The 19,736-nt window shown below is 38.1% G+C and overlaps 1 protein-coding gene across 1 annotated transcript in view; it reads right to left on the bottom strand.

Annotated features, from left to right (window-relative positions):
• The window catches only part of LOC144643109 (PAN2-PAN3 deadenylation complex catalytic subunit PAN2-like), a 34,595-nt gene that overhangs the window by 14,296 nt on the left and 563 nt on the right, over positions 1-19,736 (bottom strand). Inside the window, exons 2-24 of the mRNA XM_078502254.1 lie at positions 19,170-19,336; positions 18,090-18,210; positions 17,391-17,465; positions 16,881-16,999; positions 16,256-16,328; positions 15,754-15,822; positions 15,314-15,458; positions 14,758-14,840; positions 14,493-14,566; positions 14,163-14,213; positions 13,963-14,059; positions 13,547-13,625; positions 13,144-13,209; positions 12,575-12,669; positions 12,017-12,145; positions 9,345-9,494; positions 9,136-9,191; positions 8,587-8,732; positions 7,689-7,795; positions 7,112-7,210; positions 5,597-5,730; positions 5,371-5,476; positions 4,429-4,566 (exon numbers count right to left, since the gene is read on the bottom strand). Of these exons, the coding sequence (XP_078358380.1) occupies positions 4,429-4,566; positions 5,371-5,476; positions 5,597-5,730; positions 7,112-7,210; positions 7,689-7,795; positions 8,587-8,732; positions 9,136-9,191; positions 9,345-9,494; positions 12,017-12,145; positions 12,575-12,669; positions 13,144-13,209; positions 13,547-13,625; positions 13,963-14,059; positions 14,163-14,213; positions 14,493-14,566; positions 14,758-14,840; positions 15,314-15,458; positions 15,754-15,822; positions 16,256-16,328; positions 16,881-16,999; positions 17,391-17,465; positions 18,090-18,210; positions 19,170-19,336 (2,379 nt within the window). The remainder of the gene's footprint in view (positions 1-4,428; positions 4,567-5,370; positions 5,477-5,596; positions 5,731-7,111; positions 7,211-7,688; positions 7,796-8,586; positions 8,733-9,135; positions 9,192-9,344; positions 9,495-12,016; positions 12,146-12,574; positions 12,670-13,143; positions 13,210-13,546; positions 13,626-13,962; positions 14,060-14,162; positions 14,214-14,492; positions 14,567-14,757; positions 14,841-15,313; positions 15,459-15,753; positions 15,823-16,255; positions 16,329-16,880; positions 17,000-17,390; positions 17,466-18,089; positions 18,211-19,169; positions 19,337-19,736) is intronic.

Raw genomic sequence — 19,736 nt, 5'->3', positions numbered from 1 at the left:
GTGTAACATCTACAGCCCTAACAACAACAACACTGATCAAAAAGATTTTTACTCAAATTTACTCAATATTCTTAAACGTCGCTCAGATCGCAAAATGATTGTCGGCGGCGATTTCAATTGCGCGTTAACACCTTGCGATAAAATTGGCGGATCCGACGTGAACAAGAAGAATAACGTAATTAGTGAAATCAGAAATTTATGCACTTCTCTGAAACTCCTTGATGTCTGGAGGTGCCAACACCCTAATCAACAACAATTCACGTGGCGAGATAAAGCTTTCAAAGTACAATGTAGATTGGACTACTGGATGATTTCTGAAGATCTTAAACCTCTCGCTTTAGACACGAACATCAAAAACTCCACTTTAACAGATCACTCCGCTATCACCCTGACAATCCAGTCCCAAGATTATGTTCGAAGAGGTCCAGGTTTCTGGAAAATTAACAATTCTCTCTTAAAAGACAACAACTTCATTGAACAACTTTCAGACAAAATTCCTCAATTCAAAGACAAATATAGTTACCTTTCTGACAAAGGCCTTGCTTGGGACATGATAAAAATGGAAATGAGGGGTTTCTGCGTTCAGTACTCTAAAAGAAAAAACAGAGAACGCAGAAACATTGAAAAAGAGCTATCGAGTCGTATCGAGCGTTTAATGAAAATCTTAGAAACCAACAGATCGAAAGAAAATATCACAGAACTTTATCGACTTCGATCAGAATTAAATAAAATTGCCGAGTATAGAACTAATGATGCTATTATCAGAAGCAGAATTCGATGGCACGAGCATGGCGAAAAAAATACGAAATATTTCCTCAATTTAGAAAAAAGGCAACACTCCAATTCCTTTATTGCAAAACTTAAAATACATGATGATCAAGAAATAACAGAAGCCAATGAAATCTTAAAATGCCAAAAACATTTCTATAAGGACCTTTACTCCGCCGTACCAACCGATAATTCGAATGATAAAACTTTCTTCGATGATCCAAATCTTATTCGGCTAAGTGACGCTGAACAAATCGATCTTGAAAACCCCCTAACGAAAGAAGAATGCTTTAAAACTCTAAAAGAGTGCGCAAAGAATAAATGCCCAGGAAGCGACGGCCTTTCGGTAGAATTTTATTTACTCTTCTGGCCTCTATTAGGAGATGAAATGGTTGCAAGTTTCGATTATGCTTTCACGCACGGAAAGCTAAATATAACCCAGAAACAAGGCATTATTAAAGTAGTGCCCAAGAAACGAAAAAACAGACTCTACTTAGAAAATTGGAGACCGATATCCCTTCTCAATATTGATTATAAAATAGCAGCCAAAGTCATAGCTAGCAGACTATCTAAAGTTCTCCCAAACATCATAAATGACGATCAAACCGGGTATATCCAAGGTCGATATATCGGACAAAACATCAGACTCATACAAGATATAATGAAAGTAACATCCCTAGAAAACATTCCCGGCCTCGCTATTTTCATCGATTTCAAAAAAGCTTTTGACTCGCTCGATTGGAATTTCTTAAACAAAACCTTGCGGTCGTTCAACTTTGGACCTAACATTCAAAAGTGGGTTAAAACCTTTTACACCGATATCTCCAGTTGTGTCATCAATAACGGCTACGCGTCGGAATTTTTCCATCTTCAAAGAGGCGTAAGACAGGGGTGCCCGCTATCTGGTATCCTCTTTGTCCTCTGCGCTGAAATCTTAGCCAATGCTATCAGAAACAATCAATACATCAAAGGCATAAAAATTTATGAAAAGGAATTTAAAATTTCGCAATATGCTGATGACACGACTGCCTTTGTTTCTGACATAACCTCAGCTGAAAAGCTGTTTGAGATACTGAACGCCTTTCAGCGTTCTTCAGGACTAGAGGTAAACAAAACTAAAACCGAAGGAATGTGGCTAGGTGCTCTCAGACATAACTCTGAAGCTCCCTTAGATATTGCTTGGCCTTCAAAACCGATAAATTCCCTTGGAATTGACTTTACCTACAACGAGGAAGTCTCTTACAAGAAAAACTTTGAACAAAAATTAGGTTCAATGAAAAGCATACTCAACATATGGCTTCCAAGAAACCTCACTTTGTATGGCCGAATAACTATACTCAAAACCCTCGGACTATCCAAACTCATCTATAACACATCAATGCTGTCTTTTCCGCCAAACTTCCCAGCCTTAGTAAAGCAAACCATTTCCGATTTTGTTTGGAACAGTAAACCTGCTAAAATCAAGCACACGACAATGATAGGACCAAAGACAAAAGGTGGTTTAGATTCACCGGACTTTGACACCATAAACAAAGCATTGAAAGTCTCCTGGATACGAAGATTACATGAAAGTAAAAATAACGCATGCTGGAGTCACATACCGTTATCGTTTATAAAGCACTTAGGAGGACCTTTTCTATTTGAATGCAACTATGACCTAAAATCGCTTAAAATAGATATTCCAATTGACTTTTATAAAGACGTCCTTTACATCTGGCAGACTATTAACCAACACTCTCCAGAAACAAAAGAACAAATACTTAATGAAATCATATGGAACAACTCTTTTATCAAAATTGAAGGCTTCTCCGTGTATTATAGAAAATGGCACGAATCGGGAGTCGTCCGAATCAAAGATATTTTCTGTGGAAACAACTTCTTAACATTTAATGATTTCTACACTAAATTCCAAATCAAAACAACATTTCTCAAGTACTGTGGCTTATGTAATGCCATACCCGCTAGCTGGATCCGTTCACTAAAAAGCTCTGCTGACGAAGCGCAGCGCAAATCAGATCATAACCAGAAAATAGATATCGGTAAATTGTCATGCAAAGTGGCTACCAAAATTCTCATAAACAAAAAGTTTGAAACCCCGACCGCAGAAAGAAGATTGAGGCAATTGAGTCTGGACGATAGCACAATACGCGCTATCTACGATATTCCTTTTAAAGTAACAAAAGACACTCGACTTGCTATCTTCCAATTCAAAATTATTCACCATATTTTACCAACCAATTCAACCCTTTACAGAGATAAAATCAAGGACCATGATAAATGCCACCTATGCACGCAAACGCAAACCCTGAGACATCTTTTTGTCTCTTGTCCGAATGTACAGACTTTCTGGAATACGTTTGCTACGTGGTGGAACGTCAAAAATGACGATTCCATTGAGCTACACGAGAAAAACATTATCTATGGTTTCACAACTAACTTTCCTTTACGACTTGGCTTAAACCTCTGTGTACTCATTGCTAAATATTATATCTACACTGCTTCGAGAGATGAACAACACTACCACTTCGAAACCTTCCTAGCCCTTCTAAAAGATAAAATATCTATCGAAAAAAGCAGCTCAAAGTCTCAAATTCAACTCTAAGGCTTTTTCTTAGGTGAAATTTTGTAAGGCACTTTATTTTATCTATTTATTTTATTTTATTATTTTCTTTCTGCTTCCTTTTGTCCGTAATTAGTCTTTGTACTCGTCACGAAGCTTTTTTGTTTACCTCGCTTTTTCTGTTTTGTCTACTTATTCTTCTTAAATGTATAGCTTTTGCATCTGTAAATAATGTTTGAAAGGACAAGAATTTTAGCTGATAAAGAATTAACATAAACAAGCACTGTAAATAAGTACCGTATTGTTTTTAAAGCTCAGACACATTGTACATGTATGTAGCTGTTTTTTTTTTTCTTTTTTGTTTGCAATAAACTATTAAAAAAAAAAAAAAAAAAAAAAAAAAAAAATCTTCAGTCCTCTAACAGGGGACGTTAAAGAGCCCACACACTATTCGCAAAGAGTAGGGCACGAAGCTCCCGGTGTTGTGGTCTGGCCTTTACAATTGTATCTTAAAATTACAGTATATGTAAAGCGCATTTGAACATAAACATATGGAAAATGCGCTATATAAATGCATTATCATTATCATTATCATTGCGAGTTTGAATCTTAGCCGGGGAACTTTTTTATTTCATTTTTTTCCTTTACGTTTTTATAGCGCATGTGTCGTATCATTTCGCTATGGATGTATAATTTATTGTACCGTAATGAAAATTTAAAAAACTATTAACCGAAATGGAGCGTTTGCCCGTACGTCTCCTATATTATTCAAGGTACGAATCATTCGAGAATTCGTATAGTTTATCGACTTTGTATTTTTTCAGGCCGAGTATTTCGATTTCGAACTCAACTAAGGTGTATGTTTATGGAAGGAGGAAAAAATAATCAAATGTAAGACGGTTTCTCGCCCTCGAAGACGCCCTTGACGGATCTTCCTCGATTACTGAATAGTCAAAATATATGCGCAAGCGGTATGCACTTGTCAGCGGATTTATAACAAAAAGTTTACAGGAAGTGACGAAAGGAGTGGAATATGCCCTGCTCACCAGAACCCGGAAATGGCTTTGCCATTTTCCGAGTAAAAAAAATAAAGTTCGCACCTCCTTTCTGCTGTGGAATGTTGTTCCAACATGAATGTGAGCCACCAAGTTTCCACCAGACTTGAAGTCCTGTACATGCCCCACAGTAGCTAGCAAGTCATACACGATCTCGCCCTCTGTGCACTTTACTTTTTGATTCTAAAAATAAAACAAAGATGAGCTCTGAGCTGCGTCCACACTTAAATATTAATCCAAACCTAAACCAATTCTACTGAAATCAAACTCGAAATTTCAATCTCAACGTGTTAGTTACAGAACGAATCGCAAAACAGGACGATTTTTGCGTTTTATACTTTTCCCGCGCAAATGATTTTGTATCAAGAAAGACTGAACAACGCGATTTAAATCAGGATCTTTGCAATGTACCGATGGCAAGGGTCATGCTGTTGGGGTTGAATACTGTCGAAGCCTGAGTTTTGTCAGTTTTTTTTTTTTTTTTTTGCTACAGTATAACTTGTTGAATAACTGTTAAGTCTTTTTTCTGTATTTCTTTAACCCACAATCCACATCCAGCTGTTATATTTGCTTTAACACAAAAATACCTCATCAAGGTTTCTTCGCATTCAGGTAACTTTAGGTTTAAGAAAATCTAACCAACGATCCTTTAAACACGAACTTTACAAATAATTTCCATTAAGTGTGATAAAACCAAAACCTGTGTTCACTCTGGCCAAACCCAAAGGACACGGACAATCCAATGAACCAATCAAAATTTAAAGCAAATACACATACCCGACACAAAGCGCAGTAAAAAGTGTGTAACGGAGTCACGATTGGTTTTGATTTTACTTCTGATTGATTGAGAAAGTGGCGCGAGTTTTTTTTTAAACCAATCACTAAGCATAGTAATGCAAACAAGCCAATGCGAATTACTTTCGACCCTCAAGTGAAAACCGTCCTAAAGTAAACATAAACCATTATTGTACAAATAGCTGAAAGTACCTCATCAACCTTGGTCACGTGCATTCCTCCAGCTGAATCAAATGATATCTTTATTGATAATGGAATCCAACCAGTTAGTTCTTCGTTCTCGGGAATATCCGTACGCCTGATAAAGAACAAAAGATATCTAATATGGAATTTCTCGGATCCAGTGTTAAATATCTTTCATGAGGGGAAAGAACTGAACAAACGAACAGACACGTTTGTGTATTAAAGCTAAACATACATGTCCTCTGACGTCAGATCTCTGTCGTGTCTAAACTTGCAGTCTGGTCTGGTACATGCATCACCATATCTACAGGCACGGCCGGATGATGGAGCGACTGTGGGTTTCTCTTCAGATTTTGGCGGATCTAGAAACTAAAAAGAAGTCATGCATTTTAGCGCGGGTGTATATTCAGTAACACTATTCACGAGAAAGCTAATAAACACGTAAAAACGCTATAAAACGTTGCTTATGAAAGTTTGTTCACTTGAAAGAACCTCAGTTGTGTTAAATTAAGGTCGCGGGGGACAGCTTAGGTTCATCATTATGCATTTATTTAAAGCGTATGCACGAAGTACAACGACTGACATCGACAACTTTACGACGAGATATTTGCATAAAAATATGAGCACGCGCGCGTGATTTGATGTGTTTGCGTGTGGAATTGTTTATGTCTTTTTGAAAACGCATTGTTCTCACAATAAAAGCGTGTAATATAATTACCATAATTACCATTTGGAAACCGTGTTTTGATCGGGACACCTTCGGAAATCTCAAAGTTTGGACTTTTCCGACAATTTTGTGCCAGAGAATTCATCGCGGATATAGAACTTCATGACCTGCCACTGCAGAGAGGCAAACTAGGCATACTGTAGTGTGTCATAACAGAAGCGGAATTTTAAAAGCGCGCTTATAGAAAGAGATAGAAAGCATTAAATTCAAATTTGCGCATTTAAACCATCATAACTTGCTGGCAAACTTTAAATTAAAAAATCCGCTTCTGTTATGACACACTAGAGGTATTGACTGATCAGTTATTGACAAGATCACAGAGTGTTGTCTCCTAATCGATCCGCAAACTCTGCCACAAAATCATGTTTCTCCCAATTTGTCACTTCCGAGGCTATATCACCGCCGTCAAGTGAAATCTTCCAAGTAAAAGATGACATTTATAATATTCCATCATTTCTTTACGTCTCTGTAAAATTTGAGCTTAATCGCACCCATAACAGCCGAGAAATAAGCGTTTTAAAAGATGCAGGTCAAGCAAAATTTCGCCTAATGAATTTATTCATGCCTTAGGTATCCCCCGCGACCTTAAAGGCCCGGCAAAACGAGGAAACATGTTTCCTAGTTTTGCCAGGCCAAAAGGCGTCAAGTTTTTTACAATTTAACTAAACACGATTAGAAAAGGTATTGTCGATTTTTCTATTGCGCAATTAAATAAGATATTTGTGAGTAATGTTTTAGTTGTCAACAATTATTAGAGAGAACTTTTTCCCCTAAGCTACGAAATTCGAATGAGATTAAATTTGGACAAACATTTAAGAATAAAAATAAGCGATAAGAGTTTTGCATAACGAATTGGCTACGAAATTTAAGACATGAATAGAGTTTTCCATATTGATGTTGCAGATAACGTTACTTTCACTAAAAATGAGTCAAAGTTCATTTACTTGAGTGCCACGGCTCTCACTTCTTTGTTTCAACAACTACCAGTTACAAATATTGCATCACAGACGTTTATTAATGAACCTGTTGTTGTGTTCTCCAAAAGTCGACCTCCTTTGCGTGTTCCATGCCACAGTTAAATGCTAAGATATCTGGTAGATCCTTAACTTTACGAATCTGAACCTGTAGGAGAAAACGAAGGTTTACCTCAGTCGGTTAATAAAATACCACGAACATTTTGGTCACTTAACGAAGCATTATAACTAATGAATTGGCCCAAAATACACTTTGAAAAGGTAGGCTATCTTCCAATAGGGTATAACGCACTCGCCGCCACTCCCCAAAATGTTGAATTAATTTGTCAGTGTCATCAGTTTACTTGGTTTTAAAAATTTCAAGCACTCAAAGAGCCCACAGTCACACGCGTGCACGTGTACATTTTCTTCTATTGCGCACGATTATCTTAACACACGTAATATTAAAAAGTACATGCTTGTCAATTTTGGAAATAACTTAATTCTAATATATGCTCGGATTCCAAACTGGACTCGGTCTTTTCTTATTTTAGAATTGGACTTAATATAGTTGTTTTAACGCGAGAAAAAAGTGAAACGAGGAACGGCCAAACACGAGCTGCGAAAATCAAATCTAGAACACCTACCGTAGGTTGGTATCTTGAGCACTGGTCACACCAAGCTTGCATGCTTTGTTCTCGGCACATACTTGACAACAACACGGACTCGAAGCTCATAGAACCCTGTTGTTTTTCTATGAACAGGACAAAAGAAAACTTTGAAACACCTGGAATGAAACACTTAAGAAGAAAAAATATCACTTTTCAAGCATTTCTTTGCTAACTTCAATGAAAATTTATTTTATTCGTCAAACAACGGTCGCCAGTCTCTCCTTTAATACTAGATAGGTTTTTCTATTGACTGTTACGTTGATAAAACCGTAGCAATCACAAACCCTCGAACGTAAAATTCCAGTTTTGCTCAAAAGTAAGTTACCATTTTCATGACTGCGCGTCGCGTCTGGTTTCTGAAAAGTTTACGCGAGAGCATAAGAACATTAAATCTTTTTTCGAGATTTGATTGACACTCAGCCGAAAAGGAACCCGTGATTTTCTGGTTAAAAATACACAAAATTGTAGGTCTTGGGCTGCAATCCTTTAGGGTGCATGTCTATTGAAATAATTAAACTACTCCAGTCTCCCTCGTTTTCTGTGAGTGATAGTCAACTCGGCTGGGCCTTGTTAACTATCCGATCTTAGAAATAGCACTCGGGCTCGTAGTCTACCCGGTAATTGTTAATTGGAAAAAAAAATTAAAATTTAATGCGCGATTCTTGAGAAAATCGCCGAAAATTAGTGAATAGCAAGACTTGTCGCCAACCTTGTTGAACATGCGCATGTGAATGAAAAAAAAAACAAAAAAAAAAAACAGCGTGTCTCCTCCACTGACAAAAAAAGCGAGCTAAGGAAGAGATCCTGAAAGAAATAAGTTGTTACTCCCCCAAAACACAAGCTACACAAGAGAAAACAAGTAAGGCAATCTTACCATCGGACACTTCAGGGTATTCTAAATTGAAAAGCAATGTGGTGGAATCTCTTTTAGTCTCTTTACCACAGCGACAGCGACTGAGGAGCTGTACATTTGAGCCAAACAGGCGATGGACGATAGAACACTGTTGCGGTTTGCTGGATCTACATTACAATAACAGGACAGATGAAAACCTCATTAACAGCACAGTAGATTATAAAATGGTAGTTATGGAACGCACGCTTTGATTGGCTGCCTAGTTGTGTTGAATGAGCTATGGTGTATTTTAGCGAGCGAACGCATTTTGATCGGGCGAGCGCCATCTAGGATTCGTACTCTGCATAGGATTGGTGAGAAAAGAAAATGCATCCAAGGGAGTAGGAGTGAGGCTAAACGTACATTGAGGGGGGAGGGGAAGGGGAAGGAAAAAATATTTCGCGCCCTTAAGGCCCCCCCCCCCCCCTTGCGCTTTTTATGGCGGCGAATCTTCTCAATCTTTAGCTATTATAATACTCTCGCGCCCCCACCGTAAACACCTGCACTGTAAGCTAATGTTTTTGTACTCACGGATTTTTCTTATCATCCTTTACTCCTTCCGCGGTAGTTGGTGGTTCAAGGGTGTCCTGTCGGTAGAAAGGACCAAATGTCAAATTAAATTTTGATTGTCTAGCTGTACGTAACGTGTCCAGGAAAGACACACAGCTCGCTCGAACAGTGGAAGACCGGCTTCTAAGGTGAGGAAAGAGGAATTGTACGTAAAACAAGTTGTAGCCTACCTGGTGCATTTGCTGAAGAACGAATCTAAACCAGCTCTGTATCAAGCGAGGGAAGTTAGCATTTCCAAATGACTCGTCAACATCGTTCAAGACTAAACCAAGCGCCGCTGCCTCAGGAATTGTGCGAAAAGCTCGGAGAAAGTTGTTGGCCTGTGAGAAACAAACCAGATCAGTTAGCAGTGAAAAGAAAGCCCTTGTCGAGATGATGATATTCTGTCTTTATCAATGTTTACCACTTGGAACATGTAAGGCTGGCAACGCTGTGTTCGAGCCTAGTGGCCTAACAGGCCGGCTCTTATCTCCAGTCTCCGTAGCATAAAGCAGCTACTGGTATTTCGTCCCCGCCCCTGGATGGGATGCTAGTCCATCGCAGGGTCTCCTCCCATATTGGCGGTGCCCTTTCATACACCTGGGTGGAGAGAGGTACTGCAAGAGTACAGTGTCTTGCCCAAGAACACAACACAATGATCCCGGCTTGGGTACAGTGGAACCGGACCGACTAATTTGGAGCAGCACCAGTGTAATAACCGTATTCTGACTTTAGAAAAGATTGAGGGAGAAAGCGTATACCAAGTCCCAGAAACTACCTAAAAGTCCACTAAAACGTTTCATCAAATAATATTCACATTTAGAGACTCTATAATTTAGAAGTGCGATAAACATTAATTTCTACTTACAATATCAATACTTTGTGAAGTGGACAGGAGTCGAGAATAAGGAAAATCGTCAACAAAAGGATAGTGTATTTATGTACATGTACCAATCAAGTTAGATGAATTATTGTTCCAAACGTAAAACTGATTATAAAACGAAGAACTCGCGAGCAAAACAGCACTTTACTGTCTGTCTCTTGTGTTGGATCTCTCTTAAGTGCCACTATGATCAAATTTTCGATTTCAATTTTTTTACAGTTTCGTGTACAATAAGACTTTCTTACTCACCTTGCCAATTTTCAATCCATTATGAACATCAGAAGTCGTTTTATTTTAATGGCGGCAGTAAATTATCGGAAATAAACGTTAAAGTGCCCCTGTGATCAAATTTTTGATTTTCATTTTTTTACATTTTCGTGTGCAATAAGACTTTCTTACTCATCCTGCCAATTTTCAATCCATTACGAACATCAGAAGTCGTTTTATTTTAACATTTATCTCCGAGAATTTACGGCCGCCATTAATCAGCCTTGTTCCAAGGCTTTGAGAGAATGACGTCAAAGGCTCAAAAATACCTCACGGGTTGAAATTATAATAACAATAAGTATTGAAAATCACACGAAAAGCAACAAAAACTTTGGACTTGTTTTTCGTGCAATTTTCTATGCTGATTGTTATTATAATTTCAACCCGTGAGATATTTTTGAGCCTTTGACGTCACTTTCTCTAAGCCTTGGAACAAGGTTGATTAATGGCGGCCGTAAATTCTCTGGAATAAATGATATAATAAAACGACTTCTGATGTTCGTAATAGATTGAAATTTGGCAAGGTGAGTAAGAAATTCTAATTGTTCACGTAAATGTAAAAAATTAAAAATCAAAAATTTGATCACAGGGGCACTTTAAAATAAAACGACTTCTGATGTTCGTAATGGATTGAAAATTGGCAAGGTGAGTAAGAAAGTCTTATTGTACACGAAAATGTAAATAGATGGAAGTCGAAAATTTGATCATAGTGGCACTTTAAGCAAACGCGAAGTGCACTCGTTGCAATGTCCGCCTGAATCTCCCTTGTTGTGGACAGCTTAAAAGTGTCCGCGTTATGCTAAGCTTCTCACTCAGACCTACTTTGGGCTCGTCACGCACTCCTCCGAGGAAAGATTGAGTGACAAGCTCACTGTGTAGGAGGCTTTTATAAGTTGAACCGATGACTTTGTTTCAAAGTCTATGTCACAATCGCGAATATTCAGCTTTATCTACTGTACGCGTATTTTCTGGCCGTTAAAGGGACTGTGTCACGGCTGAGTAAAGTTTATTTTATAAAGCTTTGCCAAATACTTGCTATGAAACTTAATGTTTGCAAAGTAATAACTTATATGGATGTAACTGACAAAACCATAGCTTTATTGCAATCAAATGTGTCTCTTGGGCGTTATAATTTAAAGTCACAAGCAAGAGACTAACTTTGAAAACTGTTCAGCCGAACAATATTTCAAAAACCCATATCGCAATCCGTTTCAATCTTCGTCACCTTTGTATTTGCTGTGTTATTGAATTGTTTCTTCACTGTTTTATGGGGTTATTTTTTTAATATTTCACTGAATTAAATTGTCATTTTCCATGCGTAAATTTGGTTAAAATCCGTGACACAGTCCTTTTAAGGTCATTGCCCTGAATTGCATTGCGCATCCTAACTGCGCCGAATTTTACGCGTAATTAGCGCGCGCACATAAACAAAATGGCGGCATTTTTCTATTCGGCTTAGTCCGCGAGAAAACAAATCGTCTCTTGCTCGTAAACGAGTATGGTGACCTATCAATTTTTTTCTCAGATTTTGGGTGTAGCAATCCAGCAATTTCGTTTTCTGTAAAACGAAAACATATCAATTCCTATGTTATGTTTGAAAAATAAATTATCACTGAAAATGTGTACTTTGCCAGTACTCGTATGGGAATTATTTAGGAATTATATGATATATACAAACTTAAGAACAGCTGAAAACTGAACGGCTCCTCTTACCTGACAGGTTTGTCCAGATGACATGTCCAACATATGAAACAAAAAGCCAAGTTCGCAAGCTAGGCAGAATTCCCGATGGCACAAGTGGTTTTGCATTCCAGCTCTCAGAGGTTCAATAAAATAAAACAACTAGGAAAGAACAAAACAGAACAGAGCGTCAGATGACATACACTGTCAAAGAACAAGTACCGTTACCGACAAATCTTCGTAAAATACCCGAACTGTTTCCGATTCTTGTTACCCAATCAATACAAAGTTTGTACACCCCAAACGTTGTTACGTCGGCACGTCACGCCGACAGTCTAATGCCGAAGTTGCGCTATATATTTAGTATCTTTTTTTTTTACCTAAAAATAAATTATTGACAATCTATTGTAAGACCGTTCTAATTTAATTGCGAACTAAACTGATCTTAATTTGGGCAAGGCTTGCAACGTGCAACACCCATCACGTACTGTTGTTACATTTAACAGGGCAATAACAGTTTTGAAAAGAAACGCTTTCCAGGTATTGCTAACTTACTAAGAATGGTTTTTTTATTCTCTTAACTTTTCCTACCTGTAGCATGGCGTTGCAGTAAGCATTAGGAATGTGTGTTTCCAAGCCAGCAAATGATGTCCTGTTGTAGTGTTTGAAATCAAAGTCTTCCACACCTGAAATGTCATACTTTAGAATACATCTTGCATTCATTATTAATGAAACATACAAGGCCTCACAATGGTCATTGTCAGGAAGCCAATACACGGTCTCCTGCCGTTGGCAGATCAACGGGCCACATAAAAGCTGCTTTAACAAAATTAGAAAATACTGACGTAGCAAGGAAGTGAACTTCAAAAAAGGAAACATAAGAACGCCACACTTTACGATAAGCACTATTGAACTAAAATGTCCATTGCCTTTCCTGTTTCGCTATACTGTTTACAGTCCGTCTATCCTTCGACCGTTGAACACGCGAAAAGAATCGCGAGAAAACTGGACGCCAGCGAAAAACGGAAGCGCTAATGAATTGGAATGATGTAAGTTAGAAACGTGCAGAAAATGTCACAAAGCGTCAAATGTTGCATAGCAGCACTTGGCATTATGTCTGGCATAATGTCTTTGGTTCTTTAAGTACTGACGTAACTTACCAAGTTTGGAATATTTGATTTCCACTCTTCTGTAGTGTTTTGGTATAATACTGCCAGGATCATCGTCTGAAAACAAACACACAGAGTTCCTCAATACTTCAAGCAATTTCCTCTGGTGCAACAATCCATTGACAATCTAAAAGCGAGTCCACACTACCGACAAATTGTTGAGAAAAACGCGATGCAGCTTCGCACAGGAAACTTTCTTCAGTACTGTACGATTCCTGGCAAGGGGCGGGGGAGTGGGGTGGGTACTGTTAAAAGGCCGAGTTTCCGATGGTAACACGGTCAGCTGGTCAGCGTTTTTTCTGCTATTTAGTGGCGTGTCTGGAATGAGCTCCACCTCGATTTACACACAAATCGACCTTCTTGTCCTGGATGCGACTGGACTAGCTTACAGTACCTCTGTTCATGGGTGAATCTGGAACAGTGCTTTCTTCCTCTGGAGAGATGATTGCTGTATCTTTAAGTGAGTACGCTACCTAAAAAAATCAAAGTTAAACACGCATTAAGACAGGCAAAAATGGTTACAATGTATCTGAAGTCACATCATAGAAAAACTGTAGTTTTCAGGGAGCAAATTTGTAAAAGTGAAATAATATAACTGTGCAGTAAAAAAAGAAAAACAAAACAAAACAAAACAAATTGCAAACATAACCTTGGCATCATAATACGCTTACGGACCGGCCGGTAGATTTTGCATGAGAAAGTTAAGATCACGCTCCTTGTAATCGAGGTAAAACGCAATGCAATTATTTACCTCCCGAAACAAAAAGGTTCAACAAAAGGCCCAAATCGGAAAAATGCTGGAGTAATTACCTGATTTCGCTTCCTGATGCCGGGGTTTGGTGCATAGCCAATAAAATGTCTAACAACCATAGTGCGGAGAATCTCCGGTTCAATTGCTGGAGTAGGTCTGTTGGAGAATGAAATATGCTCAGCAACCAATGAATGATATTGCAACAATTTCAACAAAAAAAGTTATATTATGCTTTATTTATATTATAGTATCCTAATACCTGTCTCCAGGCACCATATTTTCTTCTGGCCAGTCAGAAAGAAGTGGTCCACTATGAGAAGATGAAGCAAAAGGAAAGAAAACGTTATTTTTAACATAAACCAAGCTGCAGTTTTCCGTTTAATTTTTTCTACAACCGTTTAACGTTGTGCTCAATCCCATTTTGAACTTTGTCCAACTGTTTAATACTTTTGGTTATCATTTAAAACTGCTTATTTTACCCGCTTTCCAGGTCGCAACTAATTCGAAAAATCGAGAGGGTCGAGAAATCTAGAGGTCGTTTGAACTCAAAATAAGTTATTTTATAAATTATCTTATTGTGGCCACTTACTTGGGCATTGGAAGAGGAAATGAAGATAAAGGAACTGCGTAATCATCAATGGCCAAAGGTGGAAGATGAGGGATCTGCCAGACAAACAAAAACAGTATGTGAGCTGAAATATTTCCCATCATTTACTTGAAAATAAATTTGATTGCTAAAGGTATTTTGTTTTTACACTTGACAATCCACAAAACAAGTTTATCTTTAAAAGAAGTATGATTATGTTGTAAATGCAGTAAACGGTCGTAAATTGATGTGCCTGTCCGTCACTTACTGGAGGTGCAAATTCTGTAGGTCTTGAATATACATTGTAAGCTACTTCCTTTTCTTGTGTGTCTCCCCAGAGGTGGGTATTTCCTAAAAAATAATACAAGCACACAAAGATCATGTGGAGATCAGATCAGACCATAGTTTAGCTTACACATATTTCCTGATAACAACCACTGAATGTAATTTATTATTCAAGGTGTGTTTCATTCAATAAAATAATTACATTTCAGGGAGGCAGTGTGGTCAATTGGTTTAAGGTGCAGAAGTTGTAATCCTGAGGTCCCAGGTTCAACCTCTCCACCCTGCCACTAGCTGGATTTGTACTGGCTGTCTGGAGTTCAAAAAATCCCCGGTCACGCCAACTGGTCTCTCTCCTGCCAGTTTGTTTCCTCTGTTTCAGTGGCAAGCCATCACTATCTTGAAGTTAAGTGTATGACCACTATAAACAATGTTCACATTTACATTTTCTATTACATTTTTTTTACATTAGATAAAATATTTATTAAATACCAACTTAAAATTCACTGGCTTTGAAAATTTCACTGCACAATGCCAATTACCTCCTGCATCCCCAAATACCATGGCCTGACATGTTGCAGAAATATCAAAAGTTGTACATAACGTGCCATGAGTGTTGACATGGTATACCATCATTGATGACTGAGTGACCAGGCCACCTGGTTCATGAAGCTGGAAATGACCATTCTAAGGGAACATTCAGATATAATAGAAGTCAAATATATTTATAGACAGAAAATGAAACATCGCTTTGTACATAACATGACGTAAAATAAATCAATACCCAATTCCCTCTATAGCGCGCGCCTGCAGGGAATCACGGTAGTTGTATTCATCAAACCATGCGCGAGACTCAACAACGATGCACATTGCTGAGTCTCGCGCATGGTTTGATGAATACAACTACCGTGATTCCCTGCAGGCGTGCACTATAGAGGGAATCGGGTATTGAAAACACTCTAACAAGTAAGACTACACTGACCTGAGAAACCACTGCTACTCTTGATGTAAATGCAGGTACAAACTTTAACATCAATGGATCAATAGCAACCTAAACAGACAGGCAAACACATGTAAAGCAACTAAACAGTTGAAACTTCAAATTTACTTTTTTCAGTTTACACCAAAAAAACCAAAATGAAACAATTTCCACTTCCTGCACATTACTTTGCCTAAATTAGTTTTGTAACTAGTAGCGGGGCAAGCAGCCAAGCACTTTTGTAAATTTTATATTTAATTTAACAAATAAAGTTGAAAATATTGAAGTTGAATCAATTGCAATAATATTGTCAAACCATTTGCTGGGGGCAATTATCACTAGTTTGAATTTTCATGTATTAATAATATTATGATCATTGTAAGCTTGATGCATTACTTCAGTTACAGAGATAGAAGTTTCCACTAACAAAGATACCAAAAATTCTACATCTAGTACTAGTACATGCTGCTAATGAAGTATAATGAATCAATTTGTACAATTATACCTGGAGAGGAAGTGCTCTTAGTGTTCTAAGATCATACACCATCAGGAATCTGTCTATAGCCAAATGCCCCATCCTACAAGAATAAGATGAAGAGAAAGCTACAAAATCAAGGCTATGTAAACAAGCCATTTCTGATTGCGTTGCCCAGACATGGAAATCAGCACTTGCCACTCACCCAGGAGCCTCACATCTTTTGGCTGAATAAAGATTGGCTGTATATCATTCAGTGTACACCAGTCAACTCCTGCCTTGCCGACACCTCGCTATTATGGACACCCCATTATTACAGACAGGAGTTGAAGTCCCGGCAAATAAAAATTACTGAAAATAACTCTTGCTACTACTGCAACAGATTTTCTTTGTTGCGGACACCAAATTGTGGTCCCGAAGGTGTCCGTTATCGTGAGAGTTGACTGTAATTCTGAAAATCCAGCACTTGCCCAGATGGCAAGTGCTCTGAAAATTTAGTTTCTAACTGACTAAATTAAACCTAAATGAAGCCAGATGCAACCTGTATGAATTCATGGTTGGCTTCATAAATTAAGCAACATTTAAAATTCATTTACCAACTTCTTTTAATAAGCACACTAAATATTTGAATCAATTTTGATTTAAGATCTTGTACCTTGAGCAAAACCCACAAGTGACCAGAAGATTTCCTGATACATCAAAATCTGACAGCGTGCCTGTGTGTGCCTCTAAAACATGCTCACTTTTGAGAGAAGAAGGATCTCTTAGCCGCACCTGTCACATGAATGAGATTACACAAATTACCATTTACTTTTGATACAGCTTTAGATTGATAGTGTACCAACAAATTGAGAAAAAATGGCAAAACTATTTGGGTTAACATATCATGGATTTACAGCATCCCATCCAGGGTAAGAACAAAACTTTTAGGGACTAATTAATCAAGACAGAAAGTAGCACTGGTGAGCCTCTAGCCTCACAAATTCTCCGACAGCTTAAGTGATATACGAGACCAAGACTTAGTGATAACAAAGAAACATCACCGTTTACAAGGGGGTGGAAGGGGGGATCACCTCCCAGAATTCTGTACATGAAAATATAGCCAGACTATTCCACCAGGAGTACATTTGCACACATTAATTTCCAGGGTCTCGAAATACAGTACCTTGCCTGCCGTATCACCACAGCAGAGATATCGAGAAGACTGCTTCATTACAACAGTGCCAGGCTCCACTTCAGTCTAATGCAAAACAGAAAACCAGCAATAAGCAACATATTTATACATTGAACTTCAAAATCAATTTGCTTGACATAATGATCTAGTACTGCTATACATTGTTCAGCTGTTGGCAATCTTCACACCACTACCAAGGGTACTCAAATTAATAATTTATAGTTAGTGAATATAAATAAGAACGGACCATTTTCCTACATGTATACTTACAAGGCCGTAACCAGATCTTTGCCATAGACAAGGCAAGATCTTTCTAGGGGTTCTGCGGACATGTCCTAGATATTTTGAAATCAGGAAGCTACAAATCTCTTTCAGAGACATCTTTTATGAGATATTTCTTGAGGAAATCAATCTAGTTCAACTGGGGTTTTATTAGTTTCCCAACAGAACATATTTTGTTTTTAATTTTGGGTAGAAATTAAGACGAGGCAAGTGCCTTGTCTTGCCTTTTGCTAGTTATGGCCCTGACTTACAGTGTTGCAAAGGTTGACCTACACTTTCAAAATCACAGATCTAGAAGCTCTTATTTGTAAGCATTTAGTCACCTGATGCAGTACATTAAAAATGTCAACTGGAAAATCTGTCCAGCACTTGAGAAATGATTATTTTTTTGCTGACAGTTAACGTTACCCTATTACTGATGACTCCTTTTTTCAAGTCAACTTCTAACATCAAGCCCTGATGTCCAGCAACCCATAGGTGTGCCTCATCTCTTTGCAGCATGCACTGCAGGTCTGACAGCTCTGAGCCACTGTAAAAGATTTGAAAACATTGAGAAATGAGCCTATGTGGTTAGCATCTCTGATAGAAGAACTACTGAGTGATCACATACAATCATGTAGAACTCTTTAAACTGATACTTAACCTAACAGTCAGTCATACAAGAACCCATATAGTGCACATACATGACATTGTATCACATAGTATCATGGTACTTTACAACCATGAGGCATGGGAGTTATGCATGGGAGTGGAGGCAGGCAGGAGAATGGGAGAATAGGGGGTGGGAGGGGTACAGGGGGCAGGAGAAGCGAGGGTGGGAATATTAGAAATCAGCTTGTAAAGGTGCCTGGCTGCCACTAGTACTATCAGTCTATTTACGACTGCACCCCAAACACTCACCCAACCAGAAACAGATCAGACCATGACACCAGGAACCTGTGCCCTACTCTTATGAACAGTGCAAAGAAATCATTCTGTGGGAGATGCAGTGGCCTAAATGGTTTACTTATTAGACTCAGGACCAAGTGACCCAGGTTTGAGGCCTGAAAATTTAAGGTGGCTCTGAAACCGAAAGTTGTATCTTAACATGCTGATCATTACTCAGTAATAAAAAATGGAGGTCACCGGACTTGTTTTAGAAGGGAAAATAAAGGGTGTCTATAAGGATGTCTGTTGCTATGGTAACTAGTGATGTCATGAAAATGGCCACAACTTGTTCAAGGATGATAGGACATTAATTTTGTTTGATTTCATTATTTTAACAGCAACCGTTTATGATTTGTAGTACTGAACTAGCTATCAATTGAAAGTATAAGAGCTTAAAAAGTGCTGGAAACCGTTGTGAGCCTCCTTAAGTTGTCACAAGAGTAACATAAAAATAGCATCACATGATCATTAGCGAAACCACAGAATAATGGCAACAATGCATTAATTGAACTTAATTTTATAACCCTTGTCAATGGATCTCTTCTCTTGATATTTACTGACCTGAGGTTAAAGAGTCGAAGTCCTGACCGAGCTGAGAAGCAGAGTTCGTTACTTGAGAGAGAAAGTATCCCATGATCATTGGCTGTTACATGTCGGATTTCCTCATGATGAACTTTAAATGATGTGAACTTTTGAAGTTCAGGTCCAACATAAGAAGCCAAGTAGCCCTTCAAGCATAAAAGTGCCAAATTTAAATAAAGGGGCTATGTCCATTTGTAAGGGAAACCTGTCTGTACCCGAGATGCAAATTCCTGTATAAAGGTGATTTCGGAGCTTAAATTGGTATTTTGTAATTTCTCACTGAGCTGGTCATTTAGTCTATTTCAAACATTGATTAGCCTGTGATCTTCAAAAACTTTGTTTAAAATACCAGCTCCAGACTGATCTCTGGTTTACATCCAGTAATCGGCTTTTAACTTGATTTAGTTTCTGATCCCTGGTCATGTTAGGACATTGAACTGTTTTTGCCATACAAGTAATAATAAGTTAAGGTTAGGGTGTTCCAGCTTCTTCCTTTTTCTTTGTAAATTATGCCATGGTATTGGTAAGCTTATAAGCTTTAATAAA

This window comes from Oculina patagonica, chromosome 2 (genome assembly GCF_052425735.1).
Source record: "Oculina patagonica isolate OP01 chromosome 2, crgOcupat, whole genome shotgun sequence".
Lineage (NCBI taxonomy): Eukaryota > Metazoa > Cnidaria > Anthozoa > Scleractinia > Oculinidae > Oculina > Oculina patagonica.
Note: the sequence above shows the minus strand (reverse complement) of the source record. Positions and strands in the feature narration are given on the sequence as shown.